Source organism: Ambystoma mexicanum, chromosome 10 (assembly GCF_040938575.1).
Source record: "Ambystoma mexicanum isolate Mex_15411 chromosome 10, UKY_AmexF1_1, whole genome shotgun sequence".
Classification (NCBI taxonomy): Eukaryota; Metazoa; Chordata; class Amphibia; order Caudata; family Ambystomatidae; genus Ambystoma; species Ambystoma mexicanum.
This window is the reverse complement of record NC_090932.1, coordinates 1,410,746,942-1,410,766,644: the sequence shown is the minus strand read 5'-3', so window position 1 is coordinate 1,410,766,644 and position 19,703 is coordinate 1,410,746,942. Positions and strand designations below refer to the sequence as shown.

General features: G+C 45.3%; 1 protein-coding gene across 1 annotated transcript in view; it reads right to left on the bottom strand.

The window, feature by feature from the left end:
* Positions 1-19,703, bottom strand: part of SSH1 (slingshot protein phosphatase 1) — a 1,301,854-nt gene that overhangs the window by 878,799 nt on the left and 403,352 nt on the right. Inside the window, exon 3 of the mRNA XM_069619458.1 lies at positions 5,406-5,509. Coding sequence (XP_069475559.1) covers positions 5,406-5,509 — 104 coding nt within the window. The remainder of the gene's footprint in view (positions 1-5,405; positions 5,510-19,703) is intronic.

The following is a 19,703-nucleotide window of genomic DNA, read 5'->3' as shown; positions in this document are numbered from 1 at the left end:
TTGCTAAAATAAATGGGGTTTGCAGAGAGTTCCTGTGGCATGGCACTCGAAACAGGGTAGCACTCTGGAAGTTGCAGAACTCTCATGAAAAAGGGGGAGTTAGACTCCCAAACTTTGAGGCTTATTACATAGCGAGCCAACTACAGTTTGTATCCAAATGGCTTTCCGACGAAGAGACCCCAGAACTTAGATTATTCGGGCATGAGTGTGCCCCATTTTTCCTGAAGGAAGTCATTTGGTTGCCAGAAACTGTTACGAGAAAGTACCCGGCGATGGTGAGGCTGGGATGGAAGATGTGGAGACGAGCATGCAAACTGATGGGAGACCCACTCCCGTGTTCTCCGCAGATTCCACTAGTTGCCCTGGCGGGGGTAGACGGACAGCTGAGGGGGATTATTAGGACCTATTGGGAATCTGTGGGGTTGGTGACATTGGGTGATGTGTGGCAGGAGGGTGCCATCAGAGCGTTTGAGGAACTTAGCGGGGAGGTTGGATTACATGGAGGCCAATATGTAACATACCACAGATTGGGGAGGAAAATTCGGGAACTATGGCCTGAATTTACCTTGGCAGACGAATCGGAGGTTACGCTGGAAGGGATATACGACACGACGGAAGGGGGACATGAGATCTCTAGGTTGTATGAGATGGTGATGTTGAAGGTTGGGAAGGAATTGACAGGCCTACGATCGGAATGGGAGTGCGAGGTGGGGACCCAGATGGGAGATGGGATGTGGGAACGGGCTCTAAGATACCACAGGAAAGTATCTCGAAATGCCAGACTGCAGCAGGTACAGCTATATGTCACGCACAGAGCGTATATGACCCCACTGCGGATATCCAAATTCCGGAATGCGGGCAGACAGGCGTGCCCTAAATGCGACGAAGAAAATGCGGACATGACGCATATGTTCTGGGCATGCCCAGTGATCGAGGGGTTCTGGAGGGAGGTGGCGCGCAAGCTAGGAGAGAAAGGGGTCACGCTTGCCATAGACACCGCCTGGGCATGCCTGCTGGGTGGGTTTTCCAGACCTAGGAAGCAGAAACATGTGTGTAAACTGAAAGACTTGGCGTATGTGCTGGCCAAACGGAGAATAGCCATGGGCTGGAAAAAATGTAGCAAGCCACGGGTTGAGGTGTGGTGGAATGACCTACAGAAATGGGCGGAGGCCGAGACAGCAGTGTGGCAGGAGGCGAGTTGTATGTCTTGGGAGGAGGAACTGGCCTCTTTGATGGCATGGAGGACTTTGATATCTTGCATATTTGGGACAGGGATGGCTTCGGGAGGGTCGGATGACAACGAGGCCCGCTCATGTGCGGCAGATACGGAATGTGACATGGAAACTGGCTCGCGAGGGGGGAGGGATCAGGGAGGTAGTGCGCACTAATGATTAAATGCTTTATTGTAATATTGTTAATTGCACTACGGTTTGGTTTGTATTGTTGTTTGTGTTGAAAAATCAATAAACTTTTTTAAAAAAAAAAAAAAAAAAAAACTTTACTTGGCAATCTAAGTCCACCCAAGGAAGAATCCTTCCTTTTATGTGCAATATTATTTGGAAGAATGGAAATCATAATATTCTTAGGAATGAAGAGGAGGAAATATCCTCAATCCTATTCTACTTTAAAGGGTAGTAAACTCCATTCAAGATTTTTCTGTCATGTAAACTATGGTTCTCACAGGTCGAGAAGTCTATGAACCCCTGAAAATCTTTGGGTCACACTGTACACCATGCTCACAAACCCAGGAATAAATTGCATGCGTGAAACCTATGGGAATTAGTACTTGGCTACTGTCACAGACTAATATGCCCAACACAATTATCCACTCTGAGGCATTCTATTCTAAGTATACTTCCAATAAGTTTAATTTGCAGGCTCTATCCCCCATTTAGTGGCATAGCTTGTAAACACGGTGCCCCCAAAATAGTTTCAATGGCTATTTTAGATGTATCTGGGATGTAATTTATTCTTGGGACATGTATCTAAGTAGAATGGAGTCATTGTACCTACTTTTGGTTTGTCATTTAAAGGCACAGGACAAGTAAGGACATCAACGGCCGCAGGTAACTCTGCCTTTCAGTATGTCACCTTGCTCCCAAATCCCTCTTAAGCTATCTGGTTCTGTCTTGAGAAAGGCTTCTGCATGAACTCCCTCTGGAAAAGACCTTAAGATTGATTTCCATCAGCTATACCCAGGTGTAAACCCAATCAGCTCTTCTCATCTCAGACAGGTTCTCTTCCTCTGCTGCTTCCCCTAAGAACTCTATTACCTTCCCATGTGTTTAACATTGAATATTCAACAAAAGGTCATCCATGCAGCATCATTTGACGAAGCAATTTCAGATTGGATGGAACTTGTGATAGGTACACGTCACATACTTACACCCAGCAGAATCTCTTTTTTACTTCAAGTGATCCAATGTATTCTGTGGGTGTAAGTATTTGTGTGTATATATAGACCTGTTGTGATCAAGCGGTGAGGAAACCGCGAAACGTTAACTCTGCAATGTGAGGGCTATGTGAGGGCCGTATGTTCTGGGAGAACCACGATGTCAGTGGTTTTCATGAGCCATATGCTGCGCGCTTTTATTCAATAAAGATGATTTTTTGATACTGGTTTCCTGAAGCAACATTTACTGATTGGGGGAGTGCTTTCCAACGGACTGCAGAGAAGACAGTCATATATATATATATATATATATATATATATATATATATATATATATATATATACACACACACACACACACACTAACATTCTGAATTCAAAGACATCCTCAAATCACTGTAGCTGCAAGAATTGCGTAGTTATTAAACTATATGACTAATAATTCATAAATATTAATATATCCTTTTGATACGCATTCAATAGAGGCAGCTTTGCTTTTCAAATCTAGTTGTTTGAAACAAGCGAAGGGTTCAAAAGTTAGTGTGGATTACGCATTTCATAATTTTGTGACTTTCGTTCTCTTCTCCTCGGGTCTCACGCCACGAACTTGCGTGTGGTTCCTTGCTCCTCCAGGGCTAGCTTGACAAGGTACAGTATTTCCTTGGTTTTTATCGCTGGGGCTGCATCTGACTGCACCGCATATGCTGGTTCCGCAGTGGGCTTTTGCCTCCTTGCCTAATCTTCTTTGTGTCAGTGATTGTATGCACTCTACCTGGGTAAGACTCACTCGTCCTCGTCCCAGTATGATCTGTACAAATGAAGTTCTCTACAGAGATGCACAGATGTGTGGGGACCATAAGGGATTGAGTGGGGTGAAAGGAAAGAGGTGACAGAAATGGAGGGGGTGAATACGACATTCTCCCAAGACTATCGTCACTGGTCCCATGGAGGGCCCCCTTATTTATTTATTTATTTTATATATGTTTATAGAGCGCTGCAGCCCGCAGGCATCAGGGCGCTTGACAAGGAGACCAGGACAACAGAATGAAGGCAGGATGTACGAGTACTATCGGTCAGAAATGGGTATGGGTTATATTGTTGCTATCTCATTTAAAGAGAGATCCACCTGCTGAGTACCACCCGCATGGGGCCTATCGGGTAGCAGCCTCACCTGCCTGGCCTCATGAGGAGGTCTCCCCCCCGCCCCATGGGAGCATTGACAATACCCTAGGATTCGTCATAACATTCAGGAAATAGGGTACAGAAAATGAACTCAATCAAGCCCTCAAGATCTAGCAATTTTGAAACTACTTCAACATCAAAATTGTCTTTGTTAAATTATCCAACTTGTACGTGCATTATTAGTTAAATCCAACAGCAGGGGGTACATCACTGGTGTCCGCTCTCACTCTCAGATGTATCCCACTCATGTGGGGCTGGGGCAGGACATGGGAGAGGATTAGGGCATGTTTAGGGATGTTTGGGAGGTCTGATGCGTTTTTTTGTTGGAAATCCATTATCTGAACTGCCCTCCTTCCCCTTTGACAAGTATGATGTTGCATTATATGCTGAATTTAGGGACACTGAACAAAAGTAGACTACTCAGTTATGTGACAATCTGGGTAAAGCTACAGACTGGGTACAGGGCATAATTGTGTAGCTTACTGAAATGAACCCTACTTTAAACAATCTGTATGAAGAACAAATTACTTTTGTTCATTAATGGCCACATCAAAAGCGTGTCCACTGTGCCTCATGATTTAGAGTAGCTGTGAAAAATTGCTTTAAATCAAAAGAGAACTATAAGGTTCCCTGCACCCTATCTGTGCAGTTTTCATAGCCTTGAGTGCTTATCTTAATTAGATATAGATGCTGTTTTGTTTCCAGGATTGTATTGCTATATTTCCTATCTTCAAGGTGCAAAATGTTTAGATCCACACATCTTTATTATGCAGTGTGGAAGATAGGATGGCCCCTAAATCTGGATGATTTTTAAGACTGGCGAATAGTCCAATTTGAAGCTAAGATGCTATGAGCTCTCATTTTGATTGCATGTCAATCAAAAAAGATAGCCTTCAATAGATTTTCATCAACTAGAATTTTAATTAAAAAACAAAACTCAAAGGCAGGATGGGAGACTGCAAATGTGTGGTCACCTGCTTGGTTTGTTAAGCTTCTTGGGCAGAAGCACCCCGTGGTAACTCTAATGTGAGCTTCAATTCCCAAAGATTAGATGCCACGTGACAAATGCATTGGCAAGAACTGGCACAAGACAAAAATTACTTTTTCATAGCAGAAATCAGATGGAATTCTAGGAATTCCTGTTCAAGTTACTTGCCTTGATGTGACTAAGCATTCCCTCTAAAAAGAAACTTGTACTGAACATTGAAAGGACCCTGTGGTTTCTGAAAAATGCAAAAAATACTATTCCAAATACGTTTCGTGGAGTTTAACGCCTGGTTCCTCTAGGTCACAATAAACCTAAAAATTATTTTTCTTAAAACAAAAAACGGATTTGATCCCATTAAAATTTGTATGCATTGTTGGTCCACTAATATCACTAAGTTCAGAATAGGAAAATTTTTCAAAGCAATAACAGGTGTTAGGTGTTTGAGGGGTAAAGTATGTGCAAACCAAGGAGAGGAAGGAGAGGAAGGAGAGAGAGAGAGAGAGAGAGAGAGAGAGAGAGAGAGAGAGAGAGAGAGAGAGCTATATGTGTGTGTGTGGCCGAGCATGTGTGTTCGAGTGTGTGCGTGCGTGCGTGCGCGCGTGTAAGTAACAGCGAGAGAGAGAATTAATAGAAGCAAAAAGAAATCCATATTGTTGTTTTCCAGAGGACTTGCAGTATTTCGAACACTTGCTAAATTGCTAATTTTATGAATAGTTTAAAGCCCTTTCAAAGGTGGCTACCTTTTATCAAATGTGAAATGAAATCAGTTTAAAGAGGAACACGGTGGTGGATATAGAAACAGTTATGCAATTATCGCAGATAACGTACCGAACAATGACTGACCTGCGTGTTTATGTAGATGAAGAATGCTCCGATGTCCCTGTGTGCTGTTCCCCTGCTGTAAAAACAGTGCAGCTCCTTTCACCATGAAAAAGCTCTCGCTCAGGCTAAAAGACAAACATGAGTTTCATAAACAAAAAAAGCATTCGCATTCAAAGCCAATGCAAACAAAGGCCCTACTTTACAGCTGTAAAAACGATATGACCGCACTGATCTCCAATGACTGAATGAAAGGGTTTTCATATGCAGTCCTCACATAGCTATGCTACTATGCAAAAACAGAGCTGCAAAGATCACCCTTTCGTAAGAGCGGCGCATAGTCTTGTATTGTTAGGTTGACAATAATCAGAAGACTTATAGCACAACTTAATGGTCACAACCCACTGTAGCAGACACAGACTTTGGATGAAGAGCAAACTATATCGGGGATCAGATGTATTTATTTTCATCCTTGTATTGCACTGAATGTAATGTTGCTTCAGAGAGCAAATGCGATGGGTTGTCTTTTGGATGAGCGTTGGTCAAGCCCCTTCCCCTGTTACTTCCAACATTCCATACTGCATTATGGGCTGCTGTAAGCAATGGGAGTGGAGAAGAAGAGGGCCTGTATGAGTCTTTGCAATCTCTTTCCAAGAACAGAGCCTATTGAAGGTTGAGACAGGATAACCAGGTAAGAAACAAGCATGCCCCAATGTCCCATTAGGATCAGGTGTTTGATGGTGTGTAAGGCAGACAAGAGATCAAAGAGGATTGGGCATTGAGGCTATTGACATCTGCTGTCATCTGGACATCATCCTGCAAATATACACAGATTGATTTTAAGTCCCAACTGTGTTCGAAGCCACCTCGAAATATGTCTTGGATGGAGTGTATCTTGAAATACCCAGGTTCTCCCCTGGTATGGCAAATATTGCTGTAATACAACTAAGCACTCACTGTCTTGCACACACACACTTAGAAAACATGTACTCACAGCCAGGCATGCAACTCCCTCTCCTCTGACCCCTTTCCTCCCCACACACACACACACACACCTACTACACAGTGTAAGGAATCAGGAATAAGACTCGGACACAGGCATTTTGATAGTTGCTATTGTTGGGAAGGAAATGAACCTCTCCCACCACATAGGCGCTTTAGAGTAAGTCGAATCGAATGGGGGAAAGATGCAATGGTGTCCCGATATCTAATAGTTGTAGTATGCCCTTTCGCACGATGGGTTGAGGCTGGAGCTTGTGCACATCCGGATGGCAAATGAGCTGCTAAATTTTTGGTGCGCAAGGTTTTCCCTCGATAGGACGTGTGTGATGTATTGAAATCTGACAACACCCACTTCTTCGATTAGCTCTTTAAGGAGATCACAGCACTACTTGGCATTAAACACCGGGTGTGCTCAATTTACCACCCCCAAGCCAACAGCGTGAGAGAATCAACGACCTCCTTAAAAGCAATCTTTTAGAGCTCTGCAACCCATTAAAGAAAAACTGGGTGCACTGTTTCTTGCCCTTGGCCCTTTTCAGTTTACGCACCCAACCAAGTAAAGACCACCACCTTTCACCCCACGAAATAGTAACTGGCAAACACATGCACACGCCCATCTCCCCAGTAAGGTGGGCATCAGATGTCCATAGGGCTGCAGCGGTTTTGAGGGGAGAATTCAAGGATTATTTAATGAATTTAACACGTACAATTAAATAGGTCTCCCAGCAGATTGCATCACCCCGGCTAGAAGACATACCAGACACTACACAGCCATCTACCGGAGATTCCACGCCCACTCAACCACTGCTGCCAGGAGAACTAGTATACAACAACCCCAGATTCCATGGCCCCATATGAAGTGGTGTTTTCCACCCCTGTCGCTGTAAAAATGAAATAGCTTACATACTGGATTCACCTCTCGGATATCCGTAGAGTCCCCCCAAATAGCCCTAGACATTATCTATCTACCTCAAATGTAATAACCCAACTACATGTCCCAGGCAATAAACATGTATAGCTGCTAAACGCATCAGCACTTTATAAAAAGATCTCTCTCTCTCTCTCTTCCTCCTCCTCCACCTCCTCCTCCTCCTCCTCCTCCTCCTCCTCCCCCCCCCCCTTGAGAGAACTAACAGTGTTAACACACAAGCAAATGTATCTGAATGGATGAGTGCGAGTAGAATATTAGAACATGTATTTCCTACCATTTGTAGAAACATTTTCTGCAACACAAATACCAGTAGCAATGTTAGCAGTAGTACACTAACAAAAAGATATCTATCAAGGCATGATCGAATGAGAAGGCAAGCGCATAGGCTCAATATGATGCATACCATGTCCTAGGCCGGGATGATATTGAAGATATTAGACACCCTGATCTGTCCAACAGTTGGTATAGTGACTTTGGTGCGGTTGGAAGACCAACCACCAATGGCAGTTGCTATGTATGCTCATTAATACTGCACGCATTGTGGCACCCAAGGTTTTAGTACCACAGGAAATTCCAATTATACAGGCACAATGCCTTGTGCATCTTGTGCTATGTAGAATAAAAGGCACTTTTCAGGCAGACCCCCTGCAATGCAATGACAACCCAAGAAACCTCAATTGTCAACAGCAACCATATGTAGTGATTGAAGGACTCAAATGGTACATAAACAACAAATGGCAAGAAACAACGCTCAGCTGCCTAACGGAAGGCCTTCTGGGGTACGAGGAAGAAGTACTGGCTCTAGTGGAAAGAACCTGCGTACCAATATGGACCGAACACATTACAAAATTGACATGGACTGCAGCAATGGAAAAGCCAATGAAAGTGCACAGAGAAGCGAATTATGAACTCTGTTTCCATAGTGAGGGAACTCTCTTCATCGGCTCTAAGGAACAATGTAACAGAACATTGTTGATTCCAGACTTGAAAAGGGGAACGGCAGCAGTGGACTACTACTGGGTCTGTGGCCAATAAACGTACTTGGACCTCCCACCATCATGGAGGGGATATTGTTCGCTGGCCATCTTGCACTGAGCGCTACTAGTAGTCCCAGAAGAACATCTGAAAAGTGGGACCGATCCCAGATACCGCCCCAACCGTTCCTCCAAGATTCAAAGAACAAAACCCTCTACCATCACCCAAGTTCCACATCTTACACGGAAGGGGGGCAGGAGAAACTTAAAAGAAGAAAAGTGTCGAACTACTTACCCAAAGACTCATCTGCACTGCTTGCCGAGATCCCAGATTAATACCAAGTTTTCAGCTTGGCGGAAACCTTCTTTGCTTCACTTGTGCTATCAGGCGTACAAGCAGCCACCAACGCCAACTGGCTGCAAATTGTACGCTGGGAAATGGTCCCGATGGCAAATGACACTGAACACAGATTCAATGTCATAAAGGTCGAACTAAGAGCACTAAGACTGAGGACCATGCAGAATAGGTATGCTCGACATGCTGACGGTGATGGAAGAAAGTGTTTGCCGCAGCGATTCTTGCTGCACATTCGTTCCCCCAACAGACGTGGAACGGGTCACTATCTCATATAATCACAGCAGTACATTGACTAGGAGTTTGCATGAAGAAAGAAGGAAAAACGTAGGAATACAGGTGGGGGGGGGTGGTTGGATCTGGCCTTCAATTGGTCCCGTCCTGGTTAACAGCCATCGTGAAAATGCTGGTACCTGTTATCGTGTTCATTCTGGTTATCTTCTGCACCTGTCAAATGGGACTCCGATGTTGTGCCAAAGCAGTGCCTAATAGCGCAAGATGATGGTATCAATTGGTGTTTGAAAAGTACCTCACAATACAAAAGATACTGAAATACAAACTGACCATGCCACCCCTCAAATGGTACTATGTCATTTAATCGCGGGATGAAATGTCACTGGGTTTTTCGCTGTGGATATTTTAATGAAAAAACTCATCAAATTTTGATTTGGATTTTTGGGGGCTTCCCCTCCAAATCCCCAATCCACTTTAATTTTGTATCTATTCCCGAACACTCACAACCCATATACATACTTTTCTAACCCCCTGTAAAAAATTAAATGAGTTTTTTCATTAAAATATCTGTGAAAAAAAACCCACTGACATTTCATCCCGCAACAAAAGGTTTGCCGTACCCCCTCAAATATACCCCATTTACTATGGAGATGAAGTAGACTACTTATACCACACCATCACTGTCCCACGCCCTGACCATTAAAATTATGAGGACGTTTGGGTAGATCTAGCTGGAGATGGGGATGTATTTATATGACAGTATCTGAGACACAGTTTCAAAATTACAAGGTAAGATTTATTTTGCGCACATCATACACTCGAGCGGACTTCAGGTACTTCCACAACTAGTATTTCATGGAGAGGGGAGAAGTGAAGTGCCTGAATAGCACACGGCTACTCCTTTTATACACAAAATGAAGTCTGCATCATCATAGGTCATTTGTTATTCAATGGCAAGAGATAACACACATATGTTCAGACTACATACATAATAATGCCCTAATCCCCAGAAGGCAGAACAAATTGCATATTCAACAGATGTTATTGTTATATTGTGAGTTTCCACTTTACTTATGGCTTTAATGACAAACTCTTTCTGCTAGTTCAGGGACAGTGACTTAGGTTTGACGCCTTGAATACAGAATCCACTTGCCCTACGTTCCAATAATGGTCATCCTATTTGCACTACCTTAAAAAGATACCTTTCGTGTGTTTAACAAAGTGGAACGGCTGAACACTATGACTCAATGTGTAACTTACCTCTTCTTGGTGCAGTCAGCGTTTACATAGCATTTAGAGAAGAGAATAGGGCCATATTGGAATAGCCTAGCCTATTTCACAGAATAGGAGGACCTGTCCTTAGATGTTATTTAACCAAGGTTTATCGGTGATGGCCAGGCGACTAATACATGCCATCTCAACAAACCCAACCTTTTCTTGTAATGACTGACAGAGGAAGCCATGAACACATTTCTATTTTGTTTCTACTCAAAGACTGACAAATGCGACCCCATTTTGAATATTAGTGAAAGAACAGGAATTTGATTGCGAATAAAACGATTACTTTAGGGCTAAAAAAGATGCATATTATTATTATGTTCTTTTTTTTAAACAAATGTATTTATTAATCGGGGGGGTTGTACAGTTACAGTAATGTAGAAGACATTGCAAAGCTATACATTCACAAAACCTGTTCATCAGTTTGTTGTCTTTGCCTCTTTCCATAGTAGATCAGTTGCCCCCAATGTTTTATCGTAAGTTCTTAAATGAACCCCCAGCCCCTATGCCCCCTCCCTCCCCGTTCCCCAACTTGTATGCCCCAGAGTCTTCCCCTCTGTACACAATTTCCTTCCGGTTTGAGCGTGGAGGCTCTCTTTCATATTGAATCTGTCAACGGATATGAAGGTTTTTGAGGATTTTCTGTTTGTGTAAACAGGCTTCCCTGTCCTTTCCTGCAAGGGGTCCCAGATTGTCAAGAACTTTAGGTGTTTACCCGCCTTCAGGGCCCATATTTTTTCCATTGCCATAACCCCCCAGATCTTGACCCACCACCAGGCCGTAGTTGGGCCCCATTTATCTTTCCATCTTTGTGCCAGTGTCATCCTTGCTTCCATAAGTAGGTGCGTGATCAGGGTGGCCTTGTGCCCTGAGGCTGCATAGTTGCCTTCTGATACTGCTCCCAGCAGGACTATTTTTGGTGTCACCTGCAACTTTCCAGCATGTTGCCGCTCTCTGGCATGACCAACACATGTGAAACAGATGTCCCCTCTCGCAACGTTGTTACCAACAGTCAGGGGGGTATTTGGCATTGATCTTATGAAGACGTAGGGGGACATATACATCTATAACATAGTTTGTACGCTGACTCCTTGATCGCCGTGCATTTGGACGACTTGTGCGTTCTTGACCATATCTGGCCCCATTCTTCATCCGTAGTTTCCCCTAGATCTTTTTCTCAGTTTTCCTTATATGAGAGATTGCTGAGTATCACGGAAATGGATGACAATCTATATAACCTAGCTATTCCTCCCACGGTTGGGCCATCTCGCATTGTTAGCTACAGCCCGGACGGGGTCCTAACACCCGCCCTTTTCACAGCTGGTTGGGAGATCCAATGTCTGATTTGTGTGTATTTGTATCTGTTATTTTCCCCAATTCCAAATTTCTGTTTACAATCTGTAAAGGACAACGGAACTCCCTCATGATACATGTCTTTTATGGTCAGTGTGTTCGCCCCCACCCTGCCCTCCCATAGCTTTGTCCCAGCTGCGTAATGGCACTCTGGTGGCCTCCAACAGGGTACCCCTCCTCTCCCGTGCTCTGGTGTTAAGGAACTGTAGTAGTACCTGCAGCGGGATTGTGGTTGCCACTTGTTCTATCCCTCTCCATCCACTCCGGCTATCCTGTGTCCCACCCAGTTAGGCATCGGGCCAGCTGGGTCGCAATGATGTATCTCCCGATGTCCGGAACCCCCAGATCCCGTAGGAGCAGGGGCACAGCAAGATTCGCCTTTGGATCCTGGGTGTCTTGTTTTGCCAAATAAATGTGAATATTGCTTTTTGTACTTCTTTAATCAAGCGGGGCGGGCTGTCCTTGGGCACCACGCTTTCCACATATAGCAGGCGGCGGCGAAGGGTCATTTTTACTGCTGCGATTCTTGCAAACCATGACAGCTCTTGGGATTCCCACCAATGTAAATCCTCTTGTAGTTGTTTCCAGAGGGGTTTTATGTTTCATCTGTACAGGTTCCCAGTATCCCTTGTCAGTTTTATTCCCAGGTATTCCAGTGTAATTGTTTCCCAGACTAAAGGGTATGCGTTCGCTAGGCCGAGACCTCCCCCTCGTCTTCTGATAAGTTTATTGCTTTGGACTTGGAATAGTTTATTGCGAAGCCTGATATGGTGGAAAACTCCAGAGGTTTCCCTATGACCCTGGGCAGTGTGTTCTTGGTGTCATTCATAAAGCGCATCACATAATTCGCATGTAATGCGATTTTATGTGTGGTCCCCCCACATGCCACCCCTCTAATCTCTGGATTGTGTCTGATCTGTGCTGCAAAAGGTTCCATTGCCATTGCGAAGATTAGTGGGGAGAGGGTACACCCCTGTCGTGTGCCCCTCTGTTCTGCACTGAGACCATTGACTATAAAGTGCATGGAGGGAAGTTGGAAGTTTGCTAGCACCATCTTTACAAATGCCGCCCCGCACCCAAACCCTTCCAGAACTAGCCTCAGGTATTCCCAGTCCATGCTATCGGAGGCCCGCCTAGCGTCTAGAGTCGATATCGAGAATCGTTGTTTCGTTCTTGTTCCCATGTCAATAATGTCAATGGCCCGTCTAACATTGTCTTGTGTGTGCCTTCCTCTAATAAATCCTGCCTGGTCTGTATGAATGATATCTGGGGGTATGTTCATCAGTCTGGCAGCCAATATCTTGCCATAGAGTTTTGCGTCTGTGTTTAATAATGAGATAGGACGGTAGTTAGCGCATTCTGGGGGATTCTTATTCAGCTTTAGGGTTAGTATGGTTGTGGATTTCCCCATGTCAGTCGTGACGACCCTTTCCCTCTAATGACGTTGAAGAGGCGTGTAAGTGGTGCCAGCAAATGCGAGCGGAACGTTTTATAGTAGCCATTTCCCAGGCCGTCCAGGCCCGCGGTTTTGTTAGCTGATAGTGCTGATATTGCATCACTAATTTCCTGGGCCGTTAGCTGTCCCCCTAGTATGTTCCTATCATGTTCTGTGATTGGGGTAGGGGCGTTGCCATCATGTAGGCCTTCTGTTTTACAGGATCAAGGTTTTCCCCCTGCAGCAGTTTCTCGTGGAACTGTGCCATTATTTCTAGTTTCTCCCTTTCTGCAGTGCATGATATCCCCTTCCTATTTTTGAGGCTTGTGATGTAGTTACGTGTTTTTTGTTTCTTCAGCTTAACTGCAAGGAATCTGTTCGCCTTCCCCCCATGGATATAGTATGATTGTTTTGTGTGCAATAGTTACTGCACCACTTGGTCCGCGGTGTAGTTTTCTAGCTGGCTGTGACCTTTCTCAGTTCCCATAGCAACTTTTGTGTTTGTCGGATCCTATGTAGTTTCTCAGCATCACGTAGTGGCGCTTCCAGCTTTTTCGTTATGAGTGTTCTTTCTCTGTAGTATGCTTATGCCTGTGAAATAAATTCTCCACGTACTACTGCTTTCCCCGCGTCCCAGATCACCCTCCAGTCTGTCTCCCCATTGTCATTTTCTCTAAAGTAGTTGTTTACAGTACTCTCCATGTGTACCCTAAGCGCCATGTCCCTCAGTGACATCTCGTTAAGTCTCCAATGAGGTTGGGGACTGCTCCCCATACTTCAATACTGACCAACACTGGCGCATGGTCTGATGGGTATTTCACCCCCATTTCCACTTTCGTCACTGGAGTACCCTTTATGTACTGCCGAGTAATGTGTGTAATCTCGGTTTTCTTCCTGGAAGAACAGCCCTGTTTCGATTACCCTAAAGAATTTGCCAAGGGCTTGTCTATTTTTCTGGTCGGTAGCCGTGCGTGGGAGTGTTTTGTCAAGTGTTGGGTCCATGACAAAGTTAAAATTCCCGCCTACGATTAGTTGACCTTCACACCAACCCCCCAATATCTGTAGTATCCCAGTAATATATGTGTCTTGTTTTTCGTTCGCAACGTATAGTGTTAGTATCGTGTAGATTTGCCCTCTCATTGTGCCTTTGATTCCCAGGTAACTCCATTCCGTATCTCTGATCAGGTGCAATTTCTTGAATCCCAGGTCCTGATTAACCAATATGGCTACTCCCTTTGATTTTCTGCCGCTAGAGGCAAAGTATTGCGGAGGGAACGCTTTGCATACCAATCTTTTTTCATTCTCTGGAAGGAGATGGTCTCTTGCAGGAGCCCTATCGCTGCTTGTATTGTCGCCAGTCTACTCAAGACTGCGCAGGGTTTACTGGGGGAGTTCAGCCCCTACACGTTAAGGGAAATCATTGTTGCTTTCGCAATTGTATTGCGGTCCAGTATTTTTGCCTATGCCTTACATTCCGTTTCATTCTTTGGTCTCCCGCCTCCATCCAGTGCATTACTCCAATCCACCCCCTCTTCCCCTTCCCACCCAGGACCAGTCACCCTCCCCCCTTGCCCTCTCCCGCTGGGTTCCTCCGTGGGGAGGGTTCCTAAGAATCCACCCTGGTGTACTACCCAGGTGTTGGGCCACGTATTTCCCAGTGTTTACAATACGCCAGGACATTCCCATATCCTGATGTGTATTCCAAGATGTTAATCCCTCCTACCTCTGTACGGGCTCACATACGACGTGCTTGCCGAGTGTATTCGGAAGGCCGGTACTTTTAGGTCCTTTGAATTCTTGAAGGTTGCGGTTTGTGTTCTGCCTGCCCGCCTGTCATTCAAGCTGTTTAAGGGGGCCTGTTCGTTTCGCCTCTCTCCCACTTCTCCCCTTCCTCTGTGTCGACCATTCCCATGGCTTGTCCGGGCTAATCGAGGAGTTCAGTTGCCGTCGGTCTTCCGTCTGGTTCTGATCTGTCTCCATTTGTAGCAGTGAGAACCACTCCTCACAGGTGCGGATTCTCCTTGGTTTCCCTTCCCTGGTGAAGGATAGCCTGAATGCGTAGGCCCACCTGTATGATATATGTTTTGCTTGTAGAGCTTTTGTGACATGTTGCATCAACCTTCTTTTGTGGAGTGTCACAAGGGCCAGATCCTGATCAAGCTGTATACGGCATCTGTTGATTGTTAGGTCTGTGTGTGTTCTCGCGGGTCTCAAAATGTCTTCCTTCAAGCAGTAGGATGCAGGGGCGATCAGCACCTCCCTCGGTCTCGCCCCCGGTTCGTTTCCTTTAGGGCCGACCCGATGTAGCCTGTCGAAGCCGATCTTTTCCGGTTGGGTGTCGTTGAACAGACTACTGAAATATTTCTGCCTGCTGTCTCCCCGGTCACTGTCCGTCACCAACTCGGCCAGACCTTCAACCCTAATCTTGGGTCTACGCGATACATTTTTTAGGTCCTCAGCCTGGAGTTCCAGGTTGTTCGCTGCTCTGGCCACTTGGTCCAAGAGGATACTGGATTGTTTTGATTCTTCGGCCATACGTGAAAGCCCATTCTCCACTACATCCACCCTTTCCCCCCAGGTCGTCCATTTCTTTTCTCACCTCCTGTAAGGTGGATTTCAATTCTTCCCTCATTTGGCCCATTTGGGTTTGGAAGATGCTCGTCAGACTGGCTCCATCCCTTTTAGGCAGTTCAACACCTCTGGGGCCGTCAGATCTTGCGGTGACATGGGTGGTGGGGTATCGTCCTGCTACTGTAGTTTCCAGTACTTTTCCAGCAGTCCTTCTTGGCGCCTAGCTGGTGTCTTGGCTCTCGCTGGGGCCTTTTTCATTCTGGCCTCAGGCATCAGGGTTGTCTCAGGGTTGTCTCGGACCGAGACAGGAACGAGGTCGCAACAGTGTCTCCTGCGTGGGCTCAGCAGTTTACTGGGTGTGATTTGATATGAGATAGAAGCAGTTCTACCTTTTCTGGGGGCTCTTCACTTCTCTGCAATGTCTGAATTCTTCCTTTTATTGACCTGCTTCCCGTCAAGCTTTTAGAAGTTCTGGTGCAACTCCAATCCGTGAAGAAGGGGTGCAAGGGTCTCCAGCGGGTGGTGTGGGGATGCAAGGATTTCTGTGTTTGGGGGGGTTCGCCAAGGCCCTGTCTTTCCGTTACACATGAGGTGCTGTGTGTTGTAGTTGAAGTTTTAAGATCCAGACCGTACCTTTAGGCCTTATTACCTGTCCCCTAGTTATTGGAGATGCCCTGAAGGAGTAGCTATGCAGTGGTAATCGTGGTGGTGGTTCAGCTGTTGGGTTGGGCCCAGGGGTGACCTTCGTGTCTATGTGGGCTGGGACGCTCTGGTGCTGCTGTTCTGTGCGGGCACGTTTCTCTGTACCAGCTTGTGCGTTACCATTCAGAACGCGTGGACCTCTAGGGGCTGCTGGTCCCGTGTCTCCCTCTTTCTGGATTCCGGCTTTTCCACAGGCTCTGCACTTTCTGGGCCCTTGGGAATCTGGATTGTGCCACCCTGTGCTGTCCCTTCTGATTGCACTTGCAGTATTCCAAACCCCCCCCACCTCCCCTGCCCCCGAGGCACAGAACAACGAGTTCGGACGGGCGTGCTAGTTTCAGTTGCATCCCTGTTTTAGCTAAGCAGGAGGTACCTCCTTTGCTTTTGTTAGACCGCTGATTTTGTTATATCCCTCCCGTGAGAGGTATTAGCTTACTTTTAGGTGCTTCATGCAGAAAGAGGGATGTTGGCTTTGGGGTTCGGTTGGCCACCCCAGCCCCTTTTCATGGTCTGCTGTGTGTTGATGCTGCTCGGGTGGGCAGAGACTACCCGCTCGCAGTACCATCTCTTGTGGGTGCAGATTTAAATGTCTTGTTCAGGGTCCCTTTATACTGTAATGATGAAGTTCAAGGTTGTTCTGTCCCTTCAGCGTGTCTACCTTTACACACAGGTATGTGGATCCCTGTCCCAGCTTTCCTACCTTATTGCTGGTTAGTATTGTGTCTTCTTCCAGACCTGGTGTATCTACTGTGGGCTGCCTGCTTCAGGCGTGCACCTCCGCCGTAGTTCTAACATGGCATATGCACGGCCCCCCAGGCCCGCCTTGATACGTATTTGTTTGGGCTATCCGGTGGAGTTAGCCAGCCACGGCCCTCTGCGGTCCAGGGTCTGGGCACAGTGTGCGGGTGTGCAGAGGTATTGTTTGTAAAATGTAGGTCCTTTTAGGGCTCCAGATGATGTCTGGGGACTCCTACCACTGTAGGCGGCCCCACTCCTGTCCTCCGTGCGTTTCCTACGGGCGGTCCACCTATCTGGTCCACACCTCTTGGATCGACACGTAGGGCTCTGGTGCGGTCCTCCAGAGACTCATTCCGGGGCTGTCTGGTAACCAGTAGGGGGTGGCTGGAGCACTCCTATCGGGCCGACTTAATCCGGGCTCGTTTGTCTGGCCCCAACGTTGTGTATCCACCAAGTCTTCTTATTGGGACACGGCTCCGGAGGCTGGTGTTATTCTCTCCACGGGGGGTTTTACCCTTCCTCCTTACAATATTGTAGGATGTAGTGGGACCAGACCGCCTCAACCCAGCTTCTCCTCTCCTCACCGCAGGCCAGCTGGTCACAGTTCCTCCTTACGCTCCGGTGGTGCTACGCACCCAGTTGCTCAACGGAGTTGGTGCGCTGCATGTTCAGGCTCCTCGTTGTACTTGAGGGTACCTTCGTCATGGACCTGTTATCACCGTATTCTGGGGTTGAGGGCGAGTCGGATATACTTATTTTAGTGCCGATTTCGCAATGGCAAGCTGCTTCTGACTCCTTTTTCTACCCGCCCGCACAGAGGACCAGAGGTGTGTGTCCTCACAGTCCGTCTGCCATCTTGGAATCCTCATTATTATTATATTCTAACAAACCCTCCTTTTAGCCTAAGCAAAGTCTTTTTCGCCCAAATCGTTTAGACTTTCAATATATATGTCGATTAAATTCTGAATTTGCATTTCTTTCATCATCATAGTATTAATTCTATAACTAGTTTTGGGGAGGGGATGCATTCTTTTTACTACCCTAACACAAGTCTGAGATATAAAGGAACATCATACAGGACTACACTGAAGACAACAACCTAACATTAACCCAAAAACCACTAATAATATAGACAGTAATTTCCATCCCCACTCCTTTAGCAGACTCCAAAACCATTGGGACCACCTGTTCTCCTGTCCCACCTCATAATGCACTGCTTCCCCCAACGCATGTAATCGATCAATAGCATCAAAGATATCTATAGCGCTATCAGGTATAAAAGTACAGCAAGAAGAGCCCACTAAATTACAAGCCCCTCATTTCTCTACCGACTGTCCAGCACCATACTATTTTGAAGTGCCACCAATCTAATAGCGTTCTGTTCAGTTGTTAAATTCACAAATATATTTGCAGTCTCGTTCAACATACTTACTACCACTCTACTGAATCTACAAATGCTTCTAGAGTTAAGAGCAGCCCCTAACAATTGTATTATTCCTTTCCTAAAATCTGCTGGGACCTGGGCATCAGTATGAGTCTGGTGCACTTCTCTTTTCCCTCTCTGCAAATTTACATGCTGGTATATATTATCTGTGGAGGAAACATATTAGCAAGGCAACATGCCTGTCCAACCCTTTTTCAACCACGTTTATACCTTCCCGTCCTCACACACATAATACCGATTCCAACAAGGAAGGATGGAATTAGTATAATTGGTATAATCAACAATAGTATCAAAAGATTGCATATTATATTTATCCCTGCCTATAGCAAACAGAGTTTCTCCTATCCTATGAGTTACCTGGAATAAAGGATATGTAACATTCATATAAGATGTATAGGTCTCCATGGGAGGTTAGACACCATTTTATCACTTGAACGACTGCTATTAAGGGTGTTCTTACATATTTCAGGGTTTTTAATAGTAGTGTTAAGCATTATCCTTCCATGAGGAGCATGTGCTCTATCCCAATCATTTATCAAACTACTATGAGATAAAGAAAGCACAGTACACAATATTGATCTATTGATCTATTAACTGGGACTGCATAATAGGTTATCCCTACGCCATCTCCAATCTGCGAACATGTGAACAAATTCAACAATGTGTTCTATTAATAGCTTTTTGAACTTTATCCAAAACCTGTACATCTGAATTATTACTGTAACCAGCTCTCCAGATAAGGTGCGTATCAGGCCATATCAATACGGCCCTTTTAATTCTTCCTTACGTACTACTTACACAGGCTATTTATGGTAGCACCCTCATAAATCATGGAGCTCACTGGTGGCAGCCTGACCAACACCTTGCAAATCCACTCTTTACTTTAGCATTTCACAGAGTTACTTGAAAGAAGAAACTGGGATGAGTCCTGGTCTATTTAATTTTTGTTAACATTCTCCTCTGTTAATGATCATATCAAGATAATACTTTGAGTAATATAAAAGGAAATTTGTGTTTTGTTCACTTTGTTAAACTGCCCTCATTTTGTAGCTTACAGTGTTATTAAAACATCTTGAATCATGAACATGCTTTTCACTTTGCTTTACGACACAGATAGTATTGTGTAAAATGAAAATTGTCTTAAACAAGGGCTGCATTTCTGCTTCATTTTCCTTGGTCTTAATCCGCTTTAATAGAGGCAGCACAGTTGCAGCAGCATGGGCATTTCATGCTTTTTTTTCTTTTCATCACAGAAGCACATCAGCGGCATTCAATGGCTTGGGGTTGTTTTTTAGGAGAGCCTCC